The sequence below is a fragment of the Microcebus murinus genome, chromosome 7 (assembly GCF_040939455.1).
Source record: "Microcebus murinus isolate Inina chromosome 7, M.murinus_Inina_mat1.0, whole genome shotgun sequence".
NCBI classification, from domain to species: Eukaryota; Metazoa; Chordata; class Mammalia; order Primates; family Cheirogaleidae; genus Microcebus; species Microcebus murinus.
In genome coordinates this window covers 69,929,001-69,952,908 of record NC_134110.1, presented here as the reverse complement: position 1 = coordinate 69,952,908, position 23,908 = coordinate 69,929,001, and the positions used below count along the sequence as shown (strand labels likewise).

The 23,908-nt window shown below is 37.7% G+C and overlaps 1 protein-coding gene across 1 annotated transcript in view; it reads right to left on the bottom strand.

Annotated features, from left to right (window-relative positions):
• PIP4P2 (phosphatidylinositol-4,5-bisphosphate 4-phosphatase 2) overlaps positions 1 to 23,270 on the bottom strand; it is a 48,154-nt gene extending 24,884 nt beyond the window's left edge. The window contains exons 1-2 of the mRNA XM_076005168.1: positions 23,047 to 23,270; positions 4,739 to 4,887 (exon numbers count right to left, since the gene is read on the bottom strand). Of these exons, the coding sequence (XP_075861283.1) occupies positions 4,739 to 4,887; positions 23,047 to 23,152 (255 nt within the window). The 5' untranslated portion in view covers positions 23,153 to 23,270. The remainder of the gene's footprint in view (positions 1 to 4,738; positions 4,888 to 23,046) is intronic.
• Positions 23,271 to 23,908: the final 638 nt, after the last annotated feature.

Sequence of the window (23,908 nt, the reverse complement as noted above, 5' to 3'; positions counted from 1 at the left end):
GGGTGTTTTCTAAAGCTTGCTGAGAATTGAAATGTGTTTTCCTTGCAAGAAGTGGTCCAAAGCCTGGAAGAAGTGGCAGTCAGTTGGTGCAAGGTCTGGTGAATATGGTAGATGACAGAGAGTTTCCAAGTCCAGCCTCTGCAGTTTGAGCAGCGTTGTTTGTGTAACATACTGTTGTCTTGCAGAGGATTGGCCTGTCCCTATTGACCAATCTTGGCTGCTTAATCACAAGCATCCTCATTATTTCATCCAACTAGTTGCAGTAGACATCCGCTGTAATCGATTGACCAGGTGTAGTGGATAATACCAGTGCTGGACCACCAAACATACACCATTAGCTTTTTTGGATGAATATTCAGTTTGGACTGTGTTTGGGCACTTCATCTTTATCCAACTATTGTGCCAAATGCTTGGAGATTGTCAAAAATAATCCATTTTTCATCACATGTAACAACACGGTATAGAAATGGTTCGCCTTTATATCGTGGCAGCAAAGAAAGGCCAGCTTCGAGACGATTTCTCTTCTGACACTTGTTTAACTCATGTGGAAGCCATCTATCTATCTATCCAGCTTCTTTATCTTGCTGATTTGTTTCAGATGACCCAATATTGTTGGAATAGTAAGGTCAAACCTTGCTGCCATTAATAATTTACACGTAGGTTGAGATGGATTCACTTCCACTACAACTTCCAGCTCATTGTTGTCCACCTTGGTCCCAGGTCACCCACATGGCTCATTTTCAAGAGTATAATAAAATCACCAGGACAGAATTTCTCAAACCATGGACATCCTGTATGTTCATTAGCCACATCCTTACCAAACACTTCGTTGATATTTCCGGCTGTCTGCACTGCATTGGCTCCATGACGAAACTTATATTGGAAAACAACACAAATTTTTGATTCATCCATAGTTTCACAAAAAATGCTTTAAAAAAATTTGAGAAATAATGGCAAGCCAAAACGTGTGTTTGAAGCACTGAGGATGTACCTTCAAAAATAAACCAATATATGTCAAAGGGAAATGTCAGGGATATCAATTGTCAAACTTAGTACTTAAGGAAATAGGACATTTTGTATTTAATAACCTTAACAGGACACCAGCTTGTTAAACTAAATAATTTATGATGCACTGAAAGGAACAGACCATCACTCCTGTGGCATTTCTGTCAAAAATGTGTAACCTGAAGCTAATCATAAGGAAATATTAGACAAAACTGAGAGATACTCTACAATGTATCTTGCTTGTACTTTTTGAAAATGTAAAGGTAATAAAAGACAAAGAAAAAGTTTCAGACAAGCGGACATTAAAGAAGCATGACAATCAAATGCAACATGTGATTCTGGTTTGACTGCTGGACTAGGTTTTGTTTTTTTTCATAAAGGACATTAATAGGACAATTGGAGAAACATAAATTAGGTTAGCAGATTAGATAACAGTATTGTATCAATGTTAATTTCCTGCATTTGATAATTGTACTGTGTGTAAGTGAATAACCTTGTTTTTAGGAAATTTACACTAAGATATTTAGGGGTAAAAGAGCACCATGTCTGCAATTATCATAAAAGATTCTGGGAAAAGATTATTCATTTAGAGAAAGCTACTATAGTAAAATGTTAACATTTGGGGAATGTGAGGGAAGGGCATATGGGAATTGTTTGTACTATATACAATTATTTTGGTATGTTTTAAGTGTGTGCAATAATTTAAAAATATTTAAAAATTTAGGTAAATAACATTAGTAGAAATAGATAAAAGTTAGCAATAAGCCATTAAACTACATTAAAGATAACTAAATATGAATATATAGATTTCACAAGCCTCTTAAACATTTACCTACAGTTTCTAAAGTATCGAGAAAAACATAAATTGGGTTAATTTCTGAATATTTGAAATTTACAATTAAGTAAATGTGTGCTTGACAAATGACAGTGTTTATTTTTATATTTTATTCTCACCTCAGTTCCCTCATTTTAAAAATAAGGCAATTGAACTAGCCCTTGTCCTCTCCTTGGTGCTAGACCATGCTAGTAATGTCTGGTCTGCAGTGAAGTGAGGAAAAAAAAGGACTTGGACATTGCACTTATGTGTAAGTTTTTTTTTTTGTTTTTTTTTTTTTTTTTTTGAGACAGAGTCTCGCTTTCTTGCCCAGGTTAGAGTGAGTGCCGTGGCGTCATCCTAGCTCACAGCAACCTCAAACTCCTGGGCTCAAGCGATCCTCCTGCCTCAGCCTCCCGAGTAGCTGGGACTACAGGCACGAGCCACCATCCCCGGCTGATTTTTATATTATATATATTAGTTTGCCAATTAATTTCTTTCTATTTTATGGTAGAGACGGGGTCTCGCTCAGGCTGGTTTTGAACTCCTGACCTTGAGCAATCCGCCCGCCTCGGCCTCCCAGAGTGCTAGGATTACAGGCGTGAGCCACCGCGCCCGGCCTTATGTGTAAGTTTTAAACTTCTTACTTGGTAAAATGAATTCTTATGTCCCAAGCCATTGTGTTGAGCATTTTAACCCTATCGTCCCAACGGCAACCCAATGAGGTAGGATTATTATAAAAATTATACCACTTTATATGAGAATATGCATGTTTAGAGAAGTCCCATGGAAATGTATTAATAGCTACTAAGCAGCAGAGCTAGGATTCAAACCCCAACCTGTCAGCCTCCAAATCTCAAGCTCCTACTCAGGTACACAGTCAAGTACTGCACCACTCTTTCTCCAGGACTTCTCAAATTTTCCATTAACTTGTCCTAGAAATCATTTCTCCTTTAACACTAAATTCTGCATTCTCCAAGTCTCTCTCTTTTTCTCTCACACACACATATACACACAATACACACAACAACACACACATCCTTACTTCCCTTCCCAAATCTATCTACTGAAATAAAAAGGACTTTTATTAACCTTATTTTGTTGTTTGTTTTGTTTTTTAATCTCCACAGGTATATCAGGTTCCTATCCGAGTGGCTGCGTGGGAGGAGAGACACATTGATATTTTGTTTTAGGTGACCTAAGGAAAATGAATCCTAGCAAAACTGAACAAGGGACCGTGATAAGGGAACTTCTCTGTTGGACCTTAGCCCTTTGTATCTGTTGTTTTCAACCGGTGATTTCTCCAAAGAAGCTCCTAGGTGCCTAACACTTCTTCATTCATAAATTTAAGATCAACTTACATTTGAAACATTAGCAAGTTGTATGTTAAGGCACTCCAGGAAGACTTCTTTTTTTCCCACTTTTTTCCTCTTCTGTAATGTTATGATTCTACACAAGGCAATCTGATTAGATACTATTCATTTTTTCTAGAATTATTGATATTTCTTTACTCCACAGGGGCAGTAATTATATAAAAATTTCAGCACAATTTCTCTTATGTCCAGAAGTAGTACACTCATTGCCAAGCCCCATTGATCTTGTATGCACTCATCCTTCTAAGTAGTCAGATTGACGCTGTTCGCTAAATCCATGGGGACTTTGAGATTCCTGCGTAAATGACCTAGTCTGTTCTGTATTACTTCCAAGTGTAATCATAAAACTTAAAACTCTTTTTTTCTTCTTATTAAACAACAAAAGTTGGTATGGGTGGAAGAATTGGAGAAGAAATTAACACTAAAATCAAATCCAAAAAAACCTTTCAGGCACTGTTTTTTGTAATTGCTATTTACATCTAACAACCTTTATTTGCTTGTCAACTCTGCAAAGAAAACTAAAGAAGTTAATGCTAATTAAATTCACTAGTCAGTGTTCAGCTTATAATGAAAATAGCTGGTTTGATAGGTATAATCTATTTATACAATGAAGTTCTTCTCCAAATGATGTCCTTTATAGAAAAAATTATTTACAATGAAATATATTGCTTCATGACTTAGGTTTTATTTTATGACTTTTCTATAAAACATATAAAGCTTAGTATCCATGTTTTATGGTTCTTCAAGACACAGTAATCACTAGCTGACTTTTTAAAGACATTTCTAAAGAGGAAAAAATACAAACACCAAAAATTAACTTAATATTTAATTGTAGATTTTGAAAGAGATGGAAATTTTAAAAACAAAGCCTAACTATGATAGTAAAAACATATTTCATCTAAACCTGTATACACTTTACCAGTTTATTACTTGAAACTGTACAATTTTTGCTTCAAATTTAGTTGCTCCTGAAATTTCATTAAAAAAAATACCCTTCAAATTTTTTCAACATTTCACTAAATTAATATTAAATAAATAGAATAAAATACCAAACTATTTATAAACCCTTTGGCACATATGTCAATAATAAATGCATAATCACCAACACCCAGGAAAACAATACTGACATCCTACAGACATAAAACAAGTTTAAATAATTTTCTGTATAATAAGGACAAAATACACATTTGTCATGAAGTTCAGTTTACAGTATTTTCAGTTAAGTAAAAACCAGAATGGATTTAGTTGTGATTGTGGATAAATACTGAAGATATTTATAAATAACTACAATGGTCAGTTTTGTTTTAGAAAGTAAAAAGTCAAATGGCATTATATTTAAATTCACCATGAAATTCTCTTAATGGAGTTAGCTTTAAACACATGGAGACATCCTTCTATGATGAAAGAGAGAAGAAAGTACTACAAAAGATTGCCATATTTGTATCCAGCCCACAACTACTTTTAAGTAACATTATTGAAGTACTTCCTTTAAAAATAAGACGTCAGATAACAATTTATGCTTTTATTAATGGAAATCTCCACTTACCGTAGCTTCATTGCAAACTGTACACTTAACCACATGCTGGTGAAGCTTGCCGTCCAAATTGATTAGGGACTGGCACACACGGCAGTTTATTACTGGAATACCACTGGCATCTGGACTGGCAATGGCTGTATATGGAGGTGGGAGTTCCGCTGAAAAGGAATTAGTCACTGAATCAGAGTCTCAGAGAAACTATTATGGCTGGCTTGAGCATATTAAGCAGTAGCAGTAAAGTAGAAACTAAAGTCAAAAACTAAAATTTTCCCACATTGTTTTATTTATGTTTTTAAAGCTCACAATTTATCTTAGTTTTAGAGCATAAACATGCATATAAAAATGCACAAGACTATCTTGTCAAGCAGAATAATTCTTAACTCTGATAAAATACAAATCATGTTTGCCTAGTCTACCCCCATAACCTAGTTTCCTTTTATTAATCTATACTCAAAATATCCACTCCATTCCTATGTGTAAATTCATAAAGCCTGCAATAGGAGAGTGGTGATTTATGCCTAAAGTCAAAATCTAACACTTAGTGATCTGACTATACCAAGAAACAGAAATGATAGATGAAAGCAAAGTTTTAAAATTGCTTGTACAGACACATAAATTGTGTAGCTGCCATGCTCTTTATACTAGAACCAGTACAATGACAGCTTGCTATAGTAAGAATAAAACAAGATTTTAGAGACAGTCAAAAAGAGACAAAAATGAAGGGAAAACTAAACTTACCGTACTATTTTCGTGTATGTTTCATATTACTTTTGTGTATGTTTCATACTACTTTTGTGTATGTTTAAAAACTCCCATAATACAAAGAAAGACACACACAAACACACTGGGTTTTTTTTTTTTTGCGTGGGTCAACTTAAGTTGACTCAGTAAAGGTTGGAGGGCCATTTTCAGCATTAACTGTTCATCTATTAATACCAGAAGTATATATCTGTTACAAAAAATATCAGAAAAAAACTTTTGATATACTACTCTGGAATGGGATTTCTAAAATGGACTGCCTAACCCCTTTCTGCAGCTTTCTCAACTAGAGACATAGAAGGCCCTTTCAAGGTAAGGCATGGTCTTAGAGCATTTAGAAAAAGCCATACCCTAACACATGATTGAAGCACCACTAGAGAGAAATGACATCTCAAGGGGCTTCTGTAACACTACAAAATAGCTTCACAATAGCTAATCATAAAAAGAGCTATTTTCAAAATAGAAGTTTCCCATCCACTTCATTAGATTCCGAACTCTGTGATATTTCAAAAAGAGTTAGAGTGCAACACATTATGTTTAAAATCCACATATTAACACCTGGCATCCTCGGGTTCATCACAGAGATTTTTTTCAGATTGCTAAGGATGAACAACAAGTGGTATTCATTCAAACGATTCATAAGCCAAATTTCTGCAGCAGCCAAGGCTCTGAAAGGGGCCAGTTTGAAATGACAATATGCTCTCATTTCTGGGAGGCTTATACCACAACACTGCCAAACATTGAACTTCAAAATGAGCTATACGTGTCTTAAATTTTAAAAATAGCTTCATATCCTTGAAGGAATTTGGGCTTGATCCAGAATGGCCTGTAATGTATTAATCAAGAAGATTAAAATAGGTTAAAGGAAAAATGAGTCAACAATACGCTTAAAGCCTTACAATGTGCAGGTTACTTTATCAAGTCTCAATACAGAGGGCATTGTTCCCGGGGAAAAGAATATGTTCTTCACTAGAAATTCAAGACACACGGCCTGCTGTATAATAACGAATATTGTTTTAATAATTATTTGTAGTAGCATTATTAATAAAAGTTGGTTTCCTCTCTTGTCCCTGAGTTGTGAAGTAACAAGAAGTAGTTCTCCCATAATCCCAGGTCTCCATCTCACACAGAATGATAGAAAAAAAAAAAATTAAAGACAATCAAGACAATTTTATAATGAAAACAAGTCCATTTGGGGTGAGAAGAGGAGGCAAAACATTGCAACTACACAAAAGAACACTGAAGCCCATTCATTCCATCAAGCAAAAGCTTTGCTCAAAGGATTCTCCTAAGAAAAGTTCAGAAAGTGATCTTTAGAATCACCTGAAGTGCATCAGAGCCAACAAAAACCTGTGAATTGTTCCTCTAAGATTCACACTACATGAATTTTAATCTGTCAAAAGAGAAAGCCTTCAATGGCAAAAAAAATATGCTTGACTCTACTCTTTGGAGGCTTGGAAAGTGGAAGGAGGAGGACACAACAGCCAGTGAGGATTAGAAATCTAAAACAAGAGGAACTATAAATCCCATATGGCCAGGGGCACATCTGGCTTGCTCACTACAGATTCACCAGCACTTGTCACAGTGCCTGGTCTATGATAGATGCTGACTAAGTGTTTATTGCATGGTGGAATGAATCAATGAATGAGAGAATCACTGAAATTTATCAGACACATCTATCTCTCTTGGAAAAATAACACAAGGGATATTACCACTACTCTCTTTGCAGAGGAGCTAGGGTCCTAGCAAAGGAGTGCAGCTTGACTGAAAACAAGGCCTTCTTGTATAGAGAAGAATACCTACTCCAAATTAGGCATGGGGAGAGGGGAAATAGTCAGGGGACGCTGGCCTGGCCACCAGATAAATGGAATCCATCCAAGGGATCAATAGAATGACAGATGTTGCAGCCTAATTGCTTCACTAATCATTGCTTCCGGGCCTTTGATTTCAATTTTCTGTCCATTACTTCAGCTCTACACTCTTTTAGAGATATTTCTTATACTTTTGGCTTCTCCCTATCAATCCAATTTTACTCAAGGAAACCTTCACCTGTAGCTCTATCTTCTCTTGTAAGGGACTTGTAATTCGAGAAATTACAGTTAGTGAATCTACAATAATTAGCAACTTTGATTTATTCATTTTGTCTTTGCACTTTAAAACAACAGATTGCCACTATTATACCTATTTTAAACTTAAAAATCCCCTGTAATCTCAGAACCCAAGATCACTAGATATTGAAAGTCACAAGAATTCCTCATTTTGGAAGAGTCTTACTTGTTATTTAACACATTGACTGCCATTCTAGAAAAAAAAAGTCTTCCTTGGGGCCACAGTGCTTTATTATGAAAATAGAATAAAAACTTTGAAAACAAAATGATCCTTTCTAATTTGATTTAAAATGAAATTTATTGACTTTTATTCATTTAGTCCACATTTTTAGAATTAACTTGTCAATATTAATTGTAACAATAGGAACATCAACAAGTAAGATTTTCATGAATCAACTGCAGGGTTTTGCCCAGATTTTGCTTCACGAGGCCCTGGGCTCAAAACTAGCCTGAGTTAAATACAACTCATATGGCAGTTAATATGTTAAACAATGGTCATTTTCTCTATGAGGTTTGCCCTTAAGCTTTTTCCCTCCATGTGAGCAATATTTGTCAGGCCAGTAGTCCTTAATCCTAAGAAAAACTCCCTCAAAGCTCCAGAATAGCACAATGTCAGAAATTCAAACAATCTTAGGAATTATATTTTACAAAGAAGAAAACTAAAGCCCAGAGATTCTAACTTTTTAAGGGTTATGAAGAACTTTACCAAAGCCAAGAGCTAACTCCTGTCCCAGAGATCTCTCCATAATAATAGCTGTCTCCCTTAATAAATAATGACAATATATGAAAAAAATATATAAGGACCAATGAAGAGATTTTATAGAAAGAGGCAAGAATCTGATTGATAATGAAGATTTCTGGAGAATCAGATCTGGGTTAAAGGAGATTAGGAGGAGGAAGAGAAGGATTGAGTCAGGGGGGAAAATGACAGTATAAAAAAGGAATCATTTCATGGTAATAAAAATTTCATAGAAAATCTGTAACTCATCAAAAGGACAGAATGAAAGCATGTGGATCACAAGGCATACATAATGGTCTTTCTAAAACACTCAGAAGGAACCATTATTATTCTGTAAACCCACAAGTGATCAGATTACATTTTCCCATCACAAACATCGACTTAATTTATCTATTTTATGCCAAACAGCCCTCCTGTCTTGCTAATTCATCCTGATGTATTAATCCGTTCTTCATTTTTTTTCCAAATACATCCTCCAGCATTTTAGAGATTGAAATTGTTTTGTTGGATTGCTCTGACCTTTATGGTAATATTTGCCAGTTTAATTCACTTATTGCATTGACACAATCTTTACACTCAGCCCTTCAGGCCCTTGACAAAGATGTTGTATCAAAATTGAAAAATAATATCAGATTAAAATGAGAAATATTGTAGGATATTATGATTATAAGAGGAGCAAGAAAAGTACAAAGGAGCAGCCTGAGAAGAAAGCCTGGCTATTTTCTCCCCCAATTTTCATTGCAGGGATTCATTTTCCCTTAGGATCTTTGCAGAGAGCATGGGTAGAGACAGACCAAGCTTGGCCACTATGGGATAGCTGTTTTTACTGCCAAACTTCTCCAGTCCAGTTCAACAAAAAGAAAGAGAAGATCACTTTCTGTTCCTCTCCTTCTCTGAAACCAAAGAAATAAAACTATTCTAGGAAAGCTTGGAGAATGTTCTCCCAGGGCCATGAGACTCTTGGAAGGATTTCCCTGGCTAAAGTCAGATTAGAAGGCGAATGTGCTGGTAATCAGGTTACTGACCTCAGCTCCAATTCACCCTTCTCTACTCTCCTTTATGATGTTGGAGCTGGAACTTTGCAAAACTATAATTTGGTTTTGTCAACTGGCTCCAGGGTATGCTCTGTTAACAGGAGGTGACAGAGGAGCCACAGCAAGGCTGGAGGAGGAAGGGATTAGTTCCTTTTATTTGTTACCTGTTTGCTCCCAACCTGCTTGCTGTTTCTCCAAATGTCGTCCCAGGAGTGCTGCTTCACCCTGGAGGCAGCAGTTCTTTCCCATAGGAACCCTGAAGCCAGTTGGCAGTTTTCAACATTTGCCAGAACCAGCTTCATTGTTCCCCTGCTCAGAGAGACCTCAGCACCAGCTAAGCCAGTGCCCTTTCCCCGGCTGCACAGGGTCTTTTCCCAGAGTCCAGAGACACCAGCAGCACCAGGGGGCCACTGCCTCTTCTTCAGAAGTCATGTTTCAGTTTTGCAGGACGCCTCCTCTACATGACCAAGTTTTAACAGTTCCAATCTCTTCACTTTATTCTCTCAGCCCTAGTCATGGTAGCTGCTTCCTGCTACCTCCTCGATACCTTCAAGTAATATGTTTACCTCTCAGTTACCTAGTTAATAACTTTATACCTGATTAACAATTCTTTATATTAAATTCTATTTTGTGGTTTCTGTCATCTAACCAGTCCTGACTGTACAGAAACTCATACCAGAAGTGATCTCAGGAAACAAACCCTCATAGATGGAATTGGAGGAATGGTTTGGTCAACTAGAGCCTGAATGCCATGTTGAGATTACTACCAAAAGTAAATGGGATGGTAAATTCATAGCATATGGTGCCATCCTGATAAATCAGATCATCCACTATAGTTGATAGTGATGGTTGTGGCTCCATCACGTGATCATTATGGCAGTAATAATTACCATATGGACTGAGAGGTAGATGGATTCCTATAAATCCACTGCACCCTTACAGACAGAAAATGAAAATTTCAGGTCTTTAAGCTCTCAGCTCAAGTTACAGTTAGAGAACCAGAGAACTTCTATTGCAGTCTTAAAAGTATCACATTTCTAATTAACAAAGGGAATATACTGCTGGAAATCAAACACAAAACTTCATTGTGCAGATTGCAAAATTATAACATCAGATAAATCCATAGCCTTAGAAGCCTCTCATTGAAAGTTAAGACATTGAATGCAAAGGAGTGAAACTTGGAATGAGGACATCTGGTTTTGCTCAAACAGAGCTCAGAATCTTAAATTCCTAAGTCACTCTGAGCCTCTCTTGCAAATGGAAAATATCTTTTCCTCTTATGTCTAAGGATCCAAGTCTTCCCTTGCTGGAAAACTCATGACCTTACCTGAGGCAGCTGCCTGACAAGGGGATGGCCATTCTTCTTAAAATCCACCCTCAAAACCCTTTGTTGTTTCAAGACTCATAACTAGAGTCAAACCTAAACATATTCCAGAAGGGCAAATACAAAGACTAACTCAGTAAGATGCAGCTTCTACATCAAGAGAATTGCAAGGTTTTGATAGTATATATTGTCAGAAACCTTAGAATATTTGTGGAAGTGGATCCTAAGGGTGTTAAACCAAAGAGGATGGAACGTAATACTGAAACGAGCCAGATTTTTTGGATTTGATGCTTGTTTTAAACTAGAAGTAGCTCTAAGAGTTTACTTGTTGGTTGATGACACTTTTGTCATCAACATTTAATGAGGTTGAGATGCCAGAACATCTCTAGCATAGTACAGAAAAAGCAACCAAGGGCTTATAGTTCTCATAAGTCAATCTCTACTTTATCCTGATGATACATTTCACCTATGGCCCTGGTGTTTTCTTCAAGTATAGACAGTTTATAAGTTATATATTCTCTCACTTTATCAATTACTTTATTTATAATTCAAAACATGCAATTTTTCTGGCATGATTTTTGTGAAATCATAGTGTGTGTTTGCATGACCCCATTCTTAGTTTGTTGTTTACAATATTGCTTTCAAGAAAGCATGTGTTGCAAGAAAAATAGATACTTATTTTTATTACAGAAAACAATAAAATTTGTGCTTCTGGTGCAAAAATTTTTGCTTCTGGTGCAAAAATGCACAAGCCTAGAAATTAAGAAACTCTTCCATTGGCATGATGAGGCAAAGGATCCCTATTCTGTCACTCTTCCTAGAAAGCTCACCTCACTATCACAGGCTGTGTGTATTTTCTAAGGGAAAGCAAGGGACGCCTTTGTAAATAACTAGGTGTACACATTAAATGATAACTTACAGGTTACAAGTATTCATAAACCACAGTTACAAAATGCACTTATATATAGTTGAACCAGAAATTTGTTTTAAGATATTTTGGATAAAAGAAGATATGAGAGAAAAAGGTGACCTCAGTGTATGGTGGAGAGGAGACAGTTCAACCAGATTTGTAACATTTTATTTGGTTAAATATATGAAACTGTATGATACAATGTTAAGGTCCAATAAAATCTGGTGGTAAAATATATGAACTATTATGTTATAATCTGTATTTTTCTATCCTAAAATATTTCCCCCACTTACTTTTTAAATAACCTACAGATTAATATATTTTAGATAAAAAGTCAATAGTAATTTTGGAACTTGGGACATATACACCATAAATCTGAGCAAAATCAAATATATACATGGGGGTCTGATCAGCCTCTTAGAATCAATATTTTTGCAAGCATACAATAAGTTCTGAAAGATATTTAGTGAATAGATCCTTTAAATTCTATTGCATATGTATTTTTAGTCCATGGGTTAACTAAATTTCATTTTGAAATACAGAAATTTCTATAGAAATACAAAAAGTTAAGCAGAAGTTACGCCTAAGATAGCAGTTCCCATTGTAGCCAGCACGGGTTACAGCCACAGAGTTCCTCTCTTTGTCATGTGGACATTTTTAATGAGGAAAATGGAACTGGCCACATGCTCTGCTGGATCACTTCAGTCTTCTGTTCTCAAATTACTCCAGCTCCCTGTAAAACCTTCACTCCCTAAGTGACTTCATCATCACCATCATGCCATCCTTCCTTGTTTTCTTGGTCTATCGTTCATTCACGAAACTGGTATTGGTTACGTGTCATATGTCAAGATCGTATGCAAGTGACTGTGATAAGGCTCATAGATGAGACAGGAATCCTGTCTCCCTCCTTATCACTCCCTATAGGATCCCATATACAAATAAGTTTTAAGATATATAACAGAAATGTTGCAAGATATTACTTTGGGAATATATATATATTCCAACAACAGAGATTAGAAAAGACTGCATGAAAGAAAAAGGCTTCGATGAATGGGTACAAATTGGAAGTTATAGTTTTCAGAATCCCTTTCCTATTCATCTACCTACAGGAAGTAAAAAGTTAATCTCCATCTAGAAAAGAATAGAAATAGCTAATAAATGATACCGGATGAGGCAACGAGTATGGTGTTAGGGAAAAGTGTGTACATAGTGCTGTTTTCCATCTTAAAAACAGGACTCTGGCTACTAAGATCTTGACAGGCTGGAGTAATGGACCAAATCAAACATGATGAAATTTAAGAGGTACAACTGCAAGGACCTGTACAGAGATGTGGGCACAAAGTCTAAAAAATGGCTGTTTGTTAAAATGTTCAGGATACTAATCAAGATAAACTGTTCAAGTATTAAGAATATAACGTGGCCAAAGTATATTTTTATGATATATTGAATTTTTATTAATAATATATTTGCATGGCTCAAAAATCAAAATAATGTGAAATAGGTGTATGCTCAGAATTATTATTCCAACTCTTGCGCCCATCCATCATGTCTGACTTCAGAGATTTCCACTTATGTTATTGTTCTTATGTATCCTTCCAGTGTTCTTGAAGCTAGTACAGGTAATACACACAGATAACTATTCTCATTCCCTCCATCTTTCTTACACAAAAGAGAGTATGCTTTATATACTGTTCTTCATCTTGCTTTTTTCACTTTACAATATATCCTGGCAATCTTTTTCATAATAGTACATAGAATTGAATAATTTCTTTTCCAGCTACATATTGTTTAATTTTGTGGATGTGACATGGCTTATTGTGGTCGTTTTATTAATATAACCTAGCCACAACTCCTTTGACACTTCTCCCATTGAAAGGTGAAGTCTTTGTGCCTTCACCTTGAATCCAGGTGGTTTATTACTGCTTTGGCCAATACATCATGGCAGAAACAACACTAGATTTGACTTTTGAGACTGGGTCGTAAAAGACCATATGGCTTTCACTTAGATCATCTTGTATTCAGGCATATCTGACACTTTTAATAATGACCTATGTCCTCATTAGGGGCTGACAGCAAATCCAAATACTCATTTTGCTGAGCCTGGCAAAGTATTCTGTATAGAGAAGTAGAACAGGACTCCTGTGTTCTATAAATCTGGAAACTGCTTTTGTTCCAAAATTTTTAAATAATTTTGTATTAGTTTGCAGAATCCATACAGCTCAGTGAAAATTAGTATTTATTTGGAAAGTGTCTTATGGCCTAAAAGGTGTTTGAAAATCTTCTTACTTTAAATCTACTCACTACCATTTCTATATATTGTTCCTCCTCTGTATGGTGAATCTTAGCACTTAATCTCTGAAACCATAACATTTCATCCTGTAACACACTTTCCCCCAAATATTCCCTCTGTAGAAATGACATCTTCAAACATCAAACAGTTAGGGGTTTTCTTGCATATTGCTTTAAAATCCATATTATAAAATAACCAAGCTTAAATATCTCAACAAAATATGAAAGGAAGAAAGGTTTTGCCATTGCCTTTAGAAGTAAATGCTTAGAATAAAATGCTCTAATTAGTCAAGTAGCACACACAAATATTAATACATTCTATAGAGGAATAAGACATTGCATGCTATTTGGGCTCCTGATTCCCAAAAGAACCATGTAACACTCCTTAATGTTCAATATGCTATCTTTCCAACTTCAAAAGATACTAGAATAGGAATTTAAGTGAAAGAGGGGCATTGGAAGTAAAAGAGTGAGGTAAGAAAGGATAATAAGCATCTACATTTTAAAGTTACAGATGTACTTTCTTAGGTGTATCTAAATTCCTTACAGAGAATAACTGTGTCATAAAACACAAAAGCCAAAGAGAACAAAACATACCACTCCTTTTATAAATGTGGAAAACTGAGGCCTTGAGATGTAAAGTAACTATTCTAAGGTCAAACTGGCAGTAAAGAAGAGATAAGAAATAATTCAAGTCTCAGGTCTACCAAGTCAAACAAAGCAGGTAGTAGATCTTCTCTGAGAGTATGAAAGGATTTAATTCCACGGTGCTTGAACAACTCATTGAAGCCCAGGAAAAGGAGTCATGTTTTTTGCTTTTCTCATATACATTTTTCTTCTTACAGAAAAAAAAAATCCCTTTACCGAAAAAAACCCCCCAAAAAGAGAAGCCTTCTCAAAAGAATAGAAAACAGCAGGAGCGATGTATTCCCTTTTAAGAGCTATTAAAGGGATGTCATTCCTGGTTTATTGAATACCTCTTAGTCATTATAAAAATGAAACCCAGAACAGCTGAGCACAAAGCTATATGCAGGGTTGTCTGCTTTTTCCCAAAATGGAAGGATTAGGGTTTCCATTTGGATCACTTCCCAGAGACTTGCTTATTGCCTTCAAAGATGGTTATGCACATCCATCCGGCTAACTCTCCTCTCCAACATCTGTATCCATCTGGCTAACATCTGTATCCATCTGGCAAATCATGTAAAATTTTTAACAGAATTCTCTAAAAGTTGGACATTTCTGAAAAGAGTTTGCATAGTCCTTGGAAATAAACGGAAATTCAAGAGCATCATCTCCCACTACAAAGGGAAATGTTTTCATATATTTAATAAATAATTGTTGAATGAAATTTACTTTCCAACCCCAGTGTCTCCTCAGACTCCAGACTTCTACATCCAACTGTCTACTCAACATCTCCAATTGAATCAAGACTAAAGGTACTGCAAACTCAACATGTCTGAAACAGAATATTGATTTCCACTATCCATCTCCCTCTCACATACACGTGGCCAGCTCCTCCCCTTGAGTGCCTACCTCTAGGTACAAGGTAGTATATGTAGTTGCTTAGGTCATTTTGGGAGATTTGTGACTCCTTTCTTTCCAGTGATTCAATCCATCAGCACATCCTGCTGCTCTATGTTTAAAACACATCCTGACTCCAATCACACCTCAGTGTTTCCTTCACCTCTGCCCTGGTTCACACACCATCCTCTTGTTGCTTCTACTCTTGCAGCATCCTAATTAGTCTCATGTCTTAGTAGCTGCTTCTCATTTCCCTCTCAATAATCCTTGCTCCAGACACTACCCAGGATGATCTTCCTAAAAAGTAAAATGTTTTATGTCTCTCCTTTGCTCCAAACTCCCCATGGCTTCTTATTGTCCCCAGGAAACAATTCTGAGTATGGAATAGAAAACTCTCCTGGGCTTCCCTCATCTACATCTCTGACCTCTTCCACCACACTTTCTCTAAGTCACCATGCTATTGTCCTCCTTGTTTTTATTTTTTATTTTATTTTATTTTATTTTTTGAGATAGAGTCACGCTTTGTTGCCTAAGCTAGAGTGAGTGCCCTGGTGTCAGCCTAGCTCACAGCAACCTCAAACTCCTGGGCTCAAGCAACCCTACTGCCTAAGCCTACTGAGTAGCTGGGACTACAGGCATGCACCACCATGCCCGGCTAATTTTTTCTATATATATTAGTTGGCCAATTAATTTCTTTCTATTTATAGTAGAGACGGGGTCTCGCTCAGGCTGATTTCGAACTCCTGACCTCAAGCAATCGCCCGCCTCAGCCTCCCAGAGTGCTAGGATTACAGGCGTGAGCCACCACACCTGGCCTTCTCCTTGTTTTTAAAATAGCAAATTTTTATTTATACTTGCTGTTCCCATTGCCTGGCACACTCTTTCCCAAATCTTCCAATGGCTGGTTCCAACTCACTTTCCAGGTGTCTGGGCGATTGTTATCTCCAGGACAACTTTCTGAACACCCATATAAAACACCCCCCACCCAGACAGTTACTCTCTAGCCTCATATCCTGCTTTATTTCCTCCATTTTCAGAAATTATAATGCTTACTGTATGTGTCTCTCACTGGAATATAAGCTCCCTAGCATCTGGAGTAGTATAACAGGCACTCAAATATTTGAAAGGATGACTGAACTAATGAAACATTTCTTGATTAATGTTTTAAAGATGCTGGGTAGAGACAGAAGGAAATGTGGGCATTATAAAACAGAATACAGAAAACTCTTGGAGCCTGATGCCTACAGAAAAATGGAGAAAGACTATAATGGGAAATGGGCTTGTCACCATGCTAGAAAGCTAGAAGCAGATACTAAACAAAGTTTGGGCTCTTTTTTCACTTGACAAGGATGTGGCCTCAGTGAAGGAGATTTTGATTCACGAACCAGTTGGAAAAATTTCCTTAAATAGAGCATTAGCATTAACATAGCACAAAATCAGGCTTCTCATGTTCAGCAAGACGGTGCTTGTTCAGTATCGCAGTGGGTGCACACCATCCTGGGGCCCCAGGGTAGCTTTAGGAAGCTGCTGTCAAATATGCTGCATATTTTCGGGCTCATTACAACAACCTGGCTTGCAGAGGGTTTCAGAATCCTTAACAAATAAAGTTAGAATTTAATCTGACCTTACAGTGGGTTGTATGTGGTATGGGCTCCTGGGGCTTCATCATCTCTTCCTGCCAATCCACAGTCAACCTTAAATGCTGCAAGGATGCAAAGACTTTGCCAAAATATGTTCAAGCTCTCTAACTCAGTAGAAGTCTAGTCTAGTGTAGAGCATAGTTACAGGTGAACTAAGATTTACCCCCACATTAAACTAAGGCACCATCTAACCTTAGACTTCTCCAGGTATGGGACATAAGAGCATCACTAAAAATAAACCTTAGGTACTACAGGATTTCCAACAAAGAACAAGAGTACATATTAAATATTAATAACTTATCTCTCAAACCAGGAGTCAATTTATTTTCTTTGTACAGTCACTGAAAATATTTCCTTAAGCAATTTCAAATTTACACTTTTAAAAAAAGTGAAACAAAGGTGACAGGGATATGGTGATGCCTTCTAAAACACAATTACTGCTTCATAGGAAACCTAAATGTGTTTCAGACTGAAGTAATATTAATCTCTTTATTGAAATTAAGCTGCTTCAAAGTAAGTTTGCAATTAAAATAAAGGTATATTAGATGATGACATGAGATAGAAATGAATAATTCTTCAATTCTTTAAAAAGGACTTGAATATAAACAAATATAAACAACTCTCTCTAAGGTCCCTAATGACCTCCATGATACTCAGTTCAAAAGACATTTTTGTCCTTATCTTTTTGTTCTTCTTTGCAGCTTTCACATGATGACTCCTTCTTGTGCTTGAAGTATTTTCTGCTTCTTGATTCTGTGATATTATCATCTCCTGGTTTTCTCCCTACCTCACTGGCAATTAGGTTCATCTTCCTCTATCTAACCATTAAACATGAGAGTTTTTCAAAGCTTTGCCCAGGCTCTCTCCTCTTCTTACTTTACTCTTTCTCCCTAGGTGATCTCATTTGGAGCTTCCCAAACTTTTCCACATTGAGGTGCATAGAGAAAACAACAGTATTTGTGGGGCTGCTCTGAGCTGGAGGCCAGTGGCCTGAAGGCTTTAATCAATATCTTAGCACACGTATATTTCATTGAGGCATATCCATGGCACACTGGTGGGGCTCTGGGAATCTCTGAGTCAACATCCATGTATTGAGCTGTCACCAATATGCAAATAATGCACAATTTTATATTTTCAGCCCAAGCCTCATTTCTTAGTCCTACATTTCTTAGTCCTGATTGTCGCATCTGTTCTTGGATATTTGAAAGCATCTGAAATGCAACATGTCTAAAACTAAGCTCATGATCAACGTTCCCCAAAACTTGGTCCTCATCTGGTCTTCTCTGTCTTAGGGTAGGTAATCACATCATTGAGTTGTATAAGCTAAACTTCTAGGAGATATCCTTGCCGCCTCTCTCTCACTCTTTTGTGCAATCCATCATCAAGTCCTGTTCAATACACCTCCTGAATATCATCCCTTGTCTCTCCACCTCTACTACCACCTGAGTCCAAACTACCTTCAAAGTTCACCGAATCTAGGCCGGGCGCTGTGGCTCACGCCTGTAATCCTAGCTCTTGGGAGGCCGAGGCGGGCGGATTGCTCAAGGTCAGGAGTTCAAAACCAGCCTGAGCGAGACCCCGTCTCTACTATAAATAGAAAGAAATTAATTGGCCAACTGATATATATATATAAAAAAAATTAGCCGGGCATGGTGGCGCATGCCTGTAGTCCCAGCTACCCGGGAGGCTGAGGCAGAAGGATCACTCGAGCCCAGGAGTTTGAGGTTGCTGTGAGCTAGGCTGACGCCACGGCACTCACTCTAGCCTGGGCAACAAAGCGAGACTCTGTCTCAAAAAAAAAAAAAAAGTTCACCGAATCTGCCTGAAATTATTACAGCAGTCAAGAAAGCCATCTATCTGTATCTTCTCTAGCCAATCCTCTAATTCATCCTCTACTCTATAGAGTGATTAAAAAATAAGCAAACATCTAACCCAGGCATCCCTTTGCTTAAGGCAAAATTCCTTAACATGACAAACAATGCCCTGGATGGATTGACTCATCTTCATTGTTCTGGTTACCTATGGCTGCAGAACAAATCACCCAAAATCTTAGTATCTTAAAACAACAATTTGATATTAGCACTCGTGATTCTGTGGTTACTCAGCCTCAGTTGGGTGGTTATCACCTAGAGTCTCTTATGCAGTTGTAGTAAAAATTTGGCTAGGGCTGGAGTCATCTGAAGACTCAACTGGGCTGGGTATCCAAGATGGCATCTTCACACACATGTCTGAGGGCTGATCAAGCATCTTTCTCTCCATGTAGCCTAGTTTCAGGTTCCTTAAAGCATGGTAGTCTCAGCATGTTCCACTTCCTACATGACAGGTTACTTTTTCCCAGAGTGCACTTTACAAGAGACTTGAGACAAAAGCTGTGAAACCTCTCCTGACCTAGCCTCCAAAGTCATTCAGCATATCTTATATCTTATTCTAGAAGTCAAAATCAAGTCATGGGGCCAGCCCAGATTCAAGAGGGGGAACTAAAGGAGAGTCTGAATATCAGAAGACATAGTTTTTTGGAGGTGGAAGACAGTCTTTGGAGAACATCAACCACATTACCTCTGCAATCCCATTTTGCAGCACATTTCCTACTACTCTTTAGCCACATTGGCCTTTCTTAAGTTCCTTGTATTTGCCACACTCCACCCTGCTAAAAAGGCTTTGCCCATACCACTTTTTTTTTTTTTTGCCTAGAATGCTCTTCTAATCTCCCATTTGCCAAGTTAACTCCTGCTCAACTTTCAGATCTCAATCGAGCTTCACAAAAGACTTCCCTGACTCCCCTAAACAGGTTAAATCTTAATTTATCCTCTCAAGATACTGGATTCATTTCCATCACTGTCCTTATCACCACTGTATTTTGCATTTATTTGTGTGATTATGTAATTTATGTCTCAATATTACCACTACACTGGAAGAGGAGCCATGTATGCCTGTTTTCCCCCTCCTATCATGGAGCTTGGCTGGTACTCAAATATTTATTTACTGAATGAACCAAAGAAATAAACCAAGTCAATCAAACTGTCTGACTCTGGATATCAAATTATTTTTTCCTTTTATGAATTACAGTGAAATATATAATCATATTCCCATATTTAATATGTAGATAATGAGACTACCCAAAACATAAAGCATTTTCACAGAGGAAATCTTATAAATTTAAAGGTCATATTCTTTTGCCACATCATACCTACAAAAAAAATTATAGGAACGTAGGTATAAAGGAATCAATTAATATATTCAAACTATAGAAATCTTGTGATATTTCTTCCAATCCCCTTTCAAATGAGTCTAAAACTGTCTTCAGTTTTAATTTCCATACCTAATCAGTAGCTGGCAAGTATACCAAATGAAGCATGTAATCAGGAGAGAGCTGATTTTCTACTCTATGCAGGAATCCAGTATTGACAGTAGAGACCACTAGAAGCATTCCACTTAGAAACCCTGGAGGATTGTTACACAGACCACACGTGATTTTTCTTGCACTAAAACCAGAGGCATAATACTAACTGCTTCCACTACATTATTAATAACCTGTCTAGAAATAAATACTCTACCAACTTTCAACCTGAAATGGAACATGTCATCTTGGGGGTGGTAACTAACATTCCTGTTCTTTAGAAGGTGACACAAAGAGCAAAGGGTTGCATTGGAGAAAATATTCACTAGTCATGGCTCTTAACTTTAAAAAAAAAATAAAAGTCTGAGTAATTACAAATGATATCATAAACTAAAGTTCATTATCAGAAACTACATTCTAGTTCTGATCTTTTGAATTCTAATTGTCAATTCTAATTGTTTTCAACTACTAAAAACATTTGGTCTAATGACAGAATTTTTTTTTACAATCTGAAATAATTCAATCATGTGTTTACTTATTCTTTCTCCTCATTATGGCATAGGCTCCACAGGGGCATGGGTTTGATCAGTCTTGTTCACCTACAGCAGGGCTAGGGACATTGTCCTGCCAAATGAATGAATGAATGGTGGTGGTCTTCCAGAATTAGATCTTGTGTATTACTCATAATATTTATGAAGATGCTACTTGTTATTTATCAAGAAAAGATATTCTGTCAATCCCCCCCCAAGAAAAAGCCTTTACTTCTCATTTATGCTTCTTGCTTCATAGGTATTATGCCATATGAAATCAGTTTTTCAAATTATTAATATCTAACCTGATTCATTCATCAGTTAAGAAAAAAATTTACCATAAGACAGAAAGAGCTTTTTGCTAAATCACTGACTTTCTGTGGTTGTTAAAAGTTTTCTAGAATTAAACTACTTTTTTTTTTAGTGGCTGAACTGGAACTAGTGTTTATTGTGTAGTTTGAGGAATCGTGTTAGGTTAAACAAATATATTACAAATAATAAAGAAGTCTACAAGTAGGTCCATGAGTGTGACCATTTTTCATGAATAATTTAGCCACTAGTTGACTAAAACTACAAAAACCTGGATCCAAGATAGAGGGCATGAAAACAGGGTAGAGGATAGTTACTTATGTCCAAACTCTGTCTCTTAATTAATTGTCAAATATCTTGCCAAAAAATGCTGACTTGATGAAGATGAAACATTCTTTAATAAGTTTTTAAGCCTATTCTATACCAAACAATTCAGAAAACAGTAAAATATTAATATCAAATTGGCCCATTAAAGGAAATTCTCCTACCTGGAGTCCTCTGATACAAGTTTAATGCTGACCAACAAACATGACCCAAGAGTTTTCTGTAAGTGAGTCTATTCCATTTTGCACCTTATTTCTAAACTACTGATCACATTAGATTATTTATAGCTAAACATCTTTCCTTTGTCCTGCTTCTTGGTAAGTGTGGATTAGGATCTAGAGAGCTGATTTTCAAGTGACAGTGTGTTAAGTGAAGTTTTAAATACCAGGCAAGTTCAATCTGCTCTACAGCTGCTCCAATTCCAGACTTGAACTTAGAAAAGTTGTATTACAAGAAACATGATCAGCCTATATTTTTCAAAAGCATTAATTTTGTCACGTTGGGTTCTTAAACTTCACTTACAGTCAGCCAAAGAAGAGAGAGGTGCACTTACGCTACATTTGCAAATGTCGTTTTTGATCAATCTTCACTACCCTAAGTGGTTTTTTAAAATCTTGCCTTCCATTTTCTGTAACTCGTGACTCTACCTTATTCTTTTACTATAGTAATCAATTAAAAGGCTTAGAACAAAGATAACTCTTTAAATAAATCAAGTAGTTTGGTAAATAGACACTCCTCTTGCTTCTTCTGACACCATTACTATTTATTCTTTCTTGACTCTATCTTGGGAAGAAAAATAAATAGAAATATATACAGTATTAACTTGGGTTACTTTTTACAAGTTAATTTCAATCTCACCCAGATATGCATTTAAAATACCCCCACCTTCCCTTCTATCGGAAGTAAGGTTCTTCCTTCTCATTCACAACTAAAGCTAACACATGTTCCTTACAAATAGGAGTAATAACGGAGGGCAGGAATTGCAGACATGTTAGGACTATTGATCAACGGTACTCGTTTTGGTAAGGCAATTCCCTGATAGAAGAGAGCGCTGGTGAGTGAATAGTAGGAGATGCATATTTTTCCAGCTGAAGCCCTTTCAAGGACGGATGCCAAGGTGAGCAGTACTCCCGGTTTCTCAGCAATGGGAAAGGATTTCTGAATGATTGTGAAAAATCTGCACCACCTCCCAGCTGCACTTGGGGGCTGCTCTGAAAACAGCAAAGCACAGCTTGGGAAATTCATGTCACATCCCGGTAGCCCTGCATAAGAAGTGGTGAAATACACACACACACACACACACACACACACACACACACACACACACACCACCGCCACCACCAGAAAAGCCCTGCGGTGGAGCTTTCCAGCATGCATCCTTCTCCCCTGCGCACAAGTGAGAGAGGCTCGCCTCCATCTCTAAGCTACAACTCCCAGGGCTTTATCCTTCTAGGCTTGCTCTTGGAGAGGAGAAAGGTCTCCGCCGGCCTTACCTCTGGGGCTGGTCTCTTGCAAGTACGGCGGGGCGGTGGGAGTGACGTTCCCGGACTGCGATGCGGACAGCAGCGGCGAGCGCTCGTCCACCCCGTCTGCAGCCATGACTGCGGCAGCGGCGGCCCGGGGGCGGCGGAGCCGGGGCTGCGGCCTCGGCGGAGGTGGCGGCTCGCGCTGCTGCTCCTGCGGCCGCTGCTGCCGCCTCCGGGAGGGCCGGGGATGTGTCACAAGGCAGCAGGCGGGGGGAGGGGCGGGGAGGGTGCGGGACGGAGGGGCGGGGGAAGGGAAGCCGCAGGGAGGCGCGGCGGGGGCGGGGAGCGGAGAGAGCGCGCGAGCCCGGGAGCGGGAGGAGGGGAAGGAGTTGCAGGAGGGCGCCCTGCCAGCCTGGGAGTCGGGGGAACGAATCAGGGCCGACTGGGAAAAGCCAGGAGGAGAAGGTGCCAAGTAACCGGAAGGGAGCAGGGGGCACTTGGGATGCTGCGGTGATAAGTCTTTTTCTCTAAGAAGATGGATTTTTAAAAAAAAGAAGAAGAAAAAGAAAAAAAATTTAAAAAGAGCATCCTGCTAGGGACTCAAAGAAAAGGCCTATGACTTGATTACAGGAAAACTAGAGCAAAGACAGATATCAAGTTTAGCTCCTCTAGGGAGGAGGGACTCATTCTTGGCTATCAAACTTTGCAGCAATTGTATGAGGAAAAGCTTACTCCTGGGGTTATCAATTCCTTCTTAAGGGGTTCTTTTGTTACGAAATTATTTTTCAACATCTGTTGCAAGAGTATTGGCATTCCCTACGTTTCCTTGTTGATTTGCTAACCACATGACTGTTGGCATTACCTGCTGGGCGCTCTGATAACACTACCT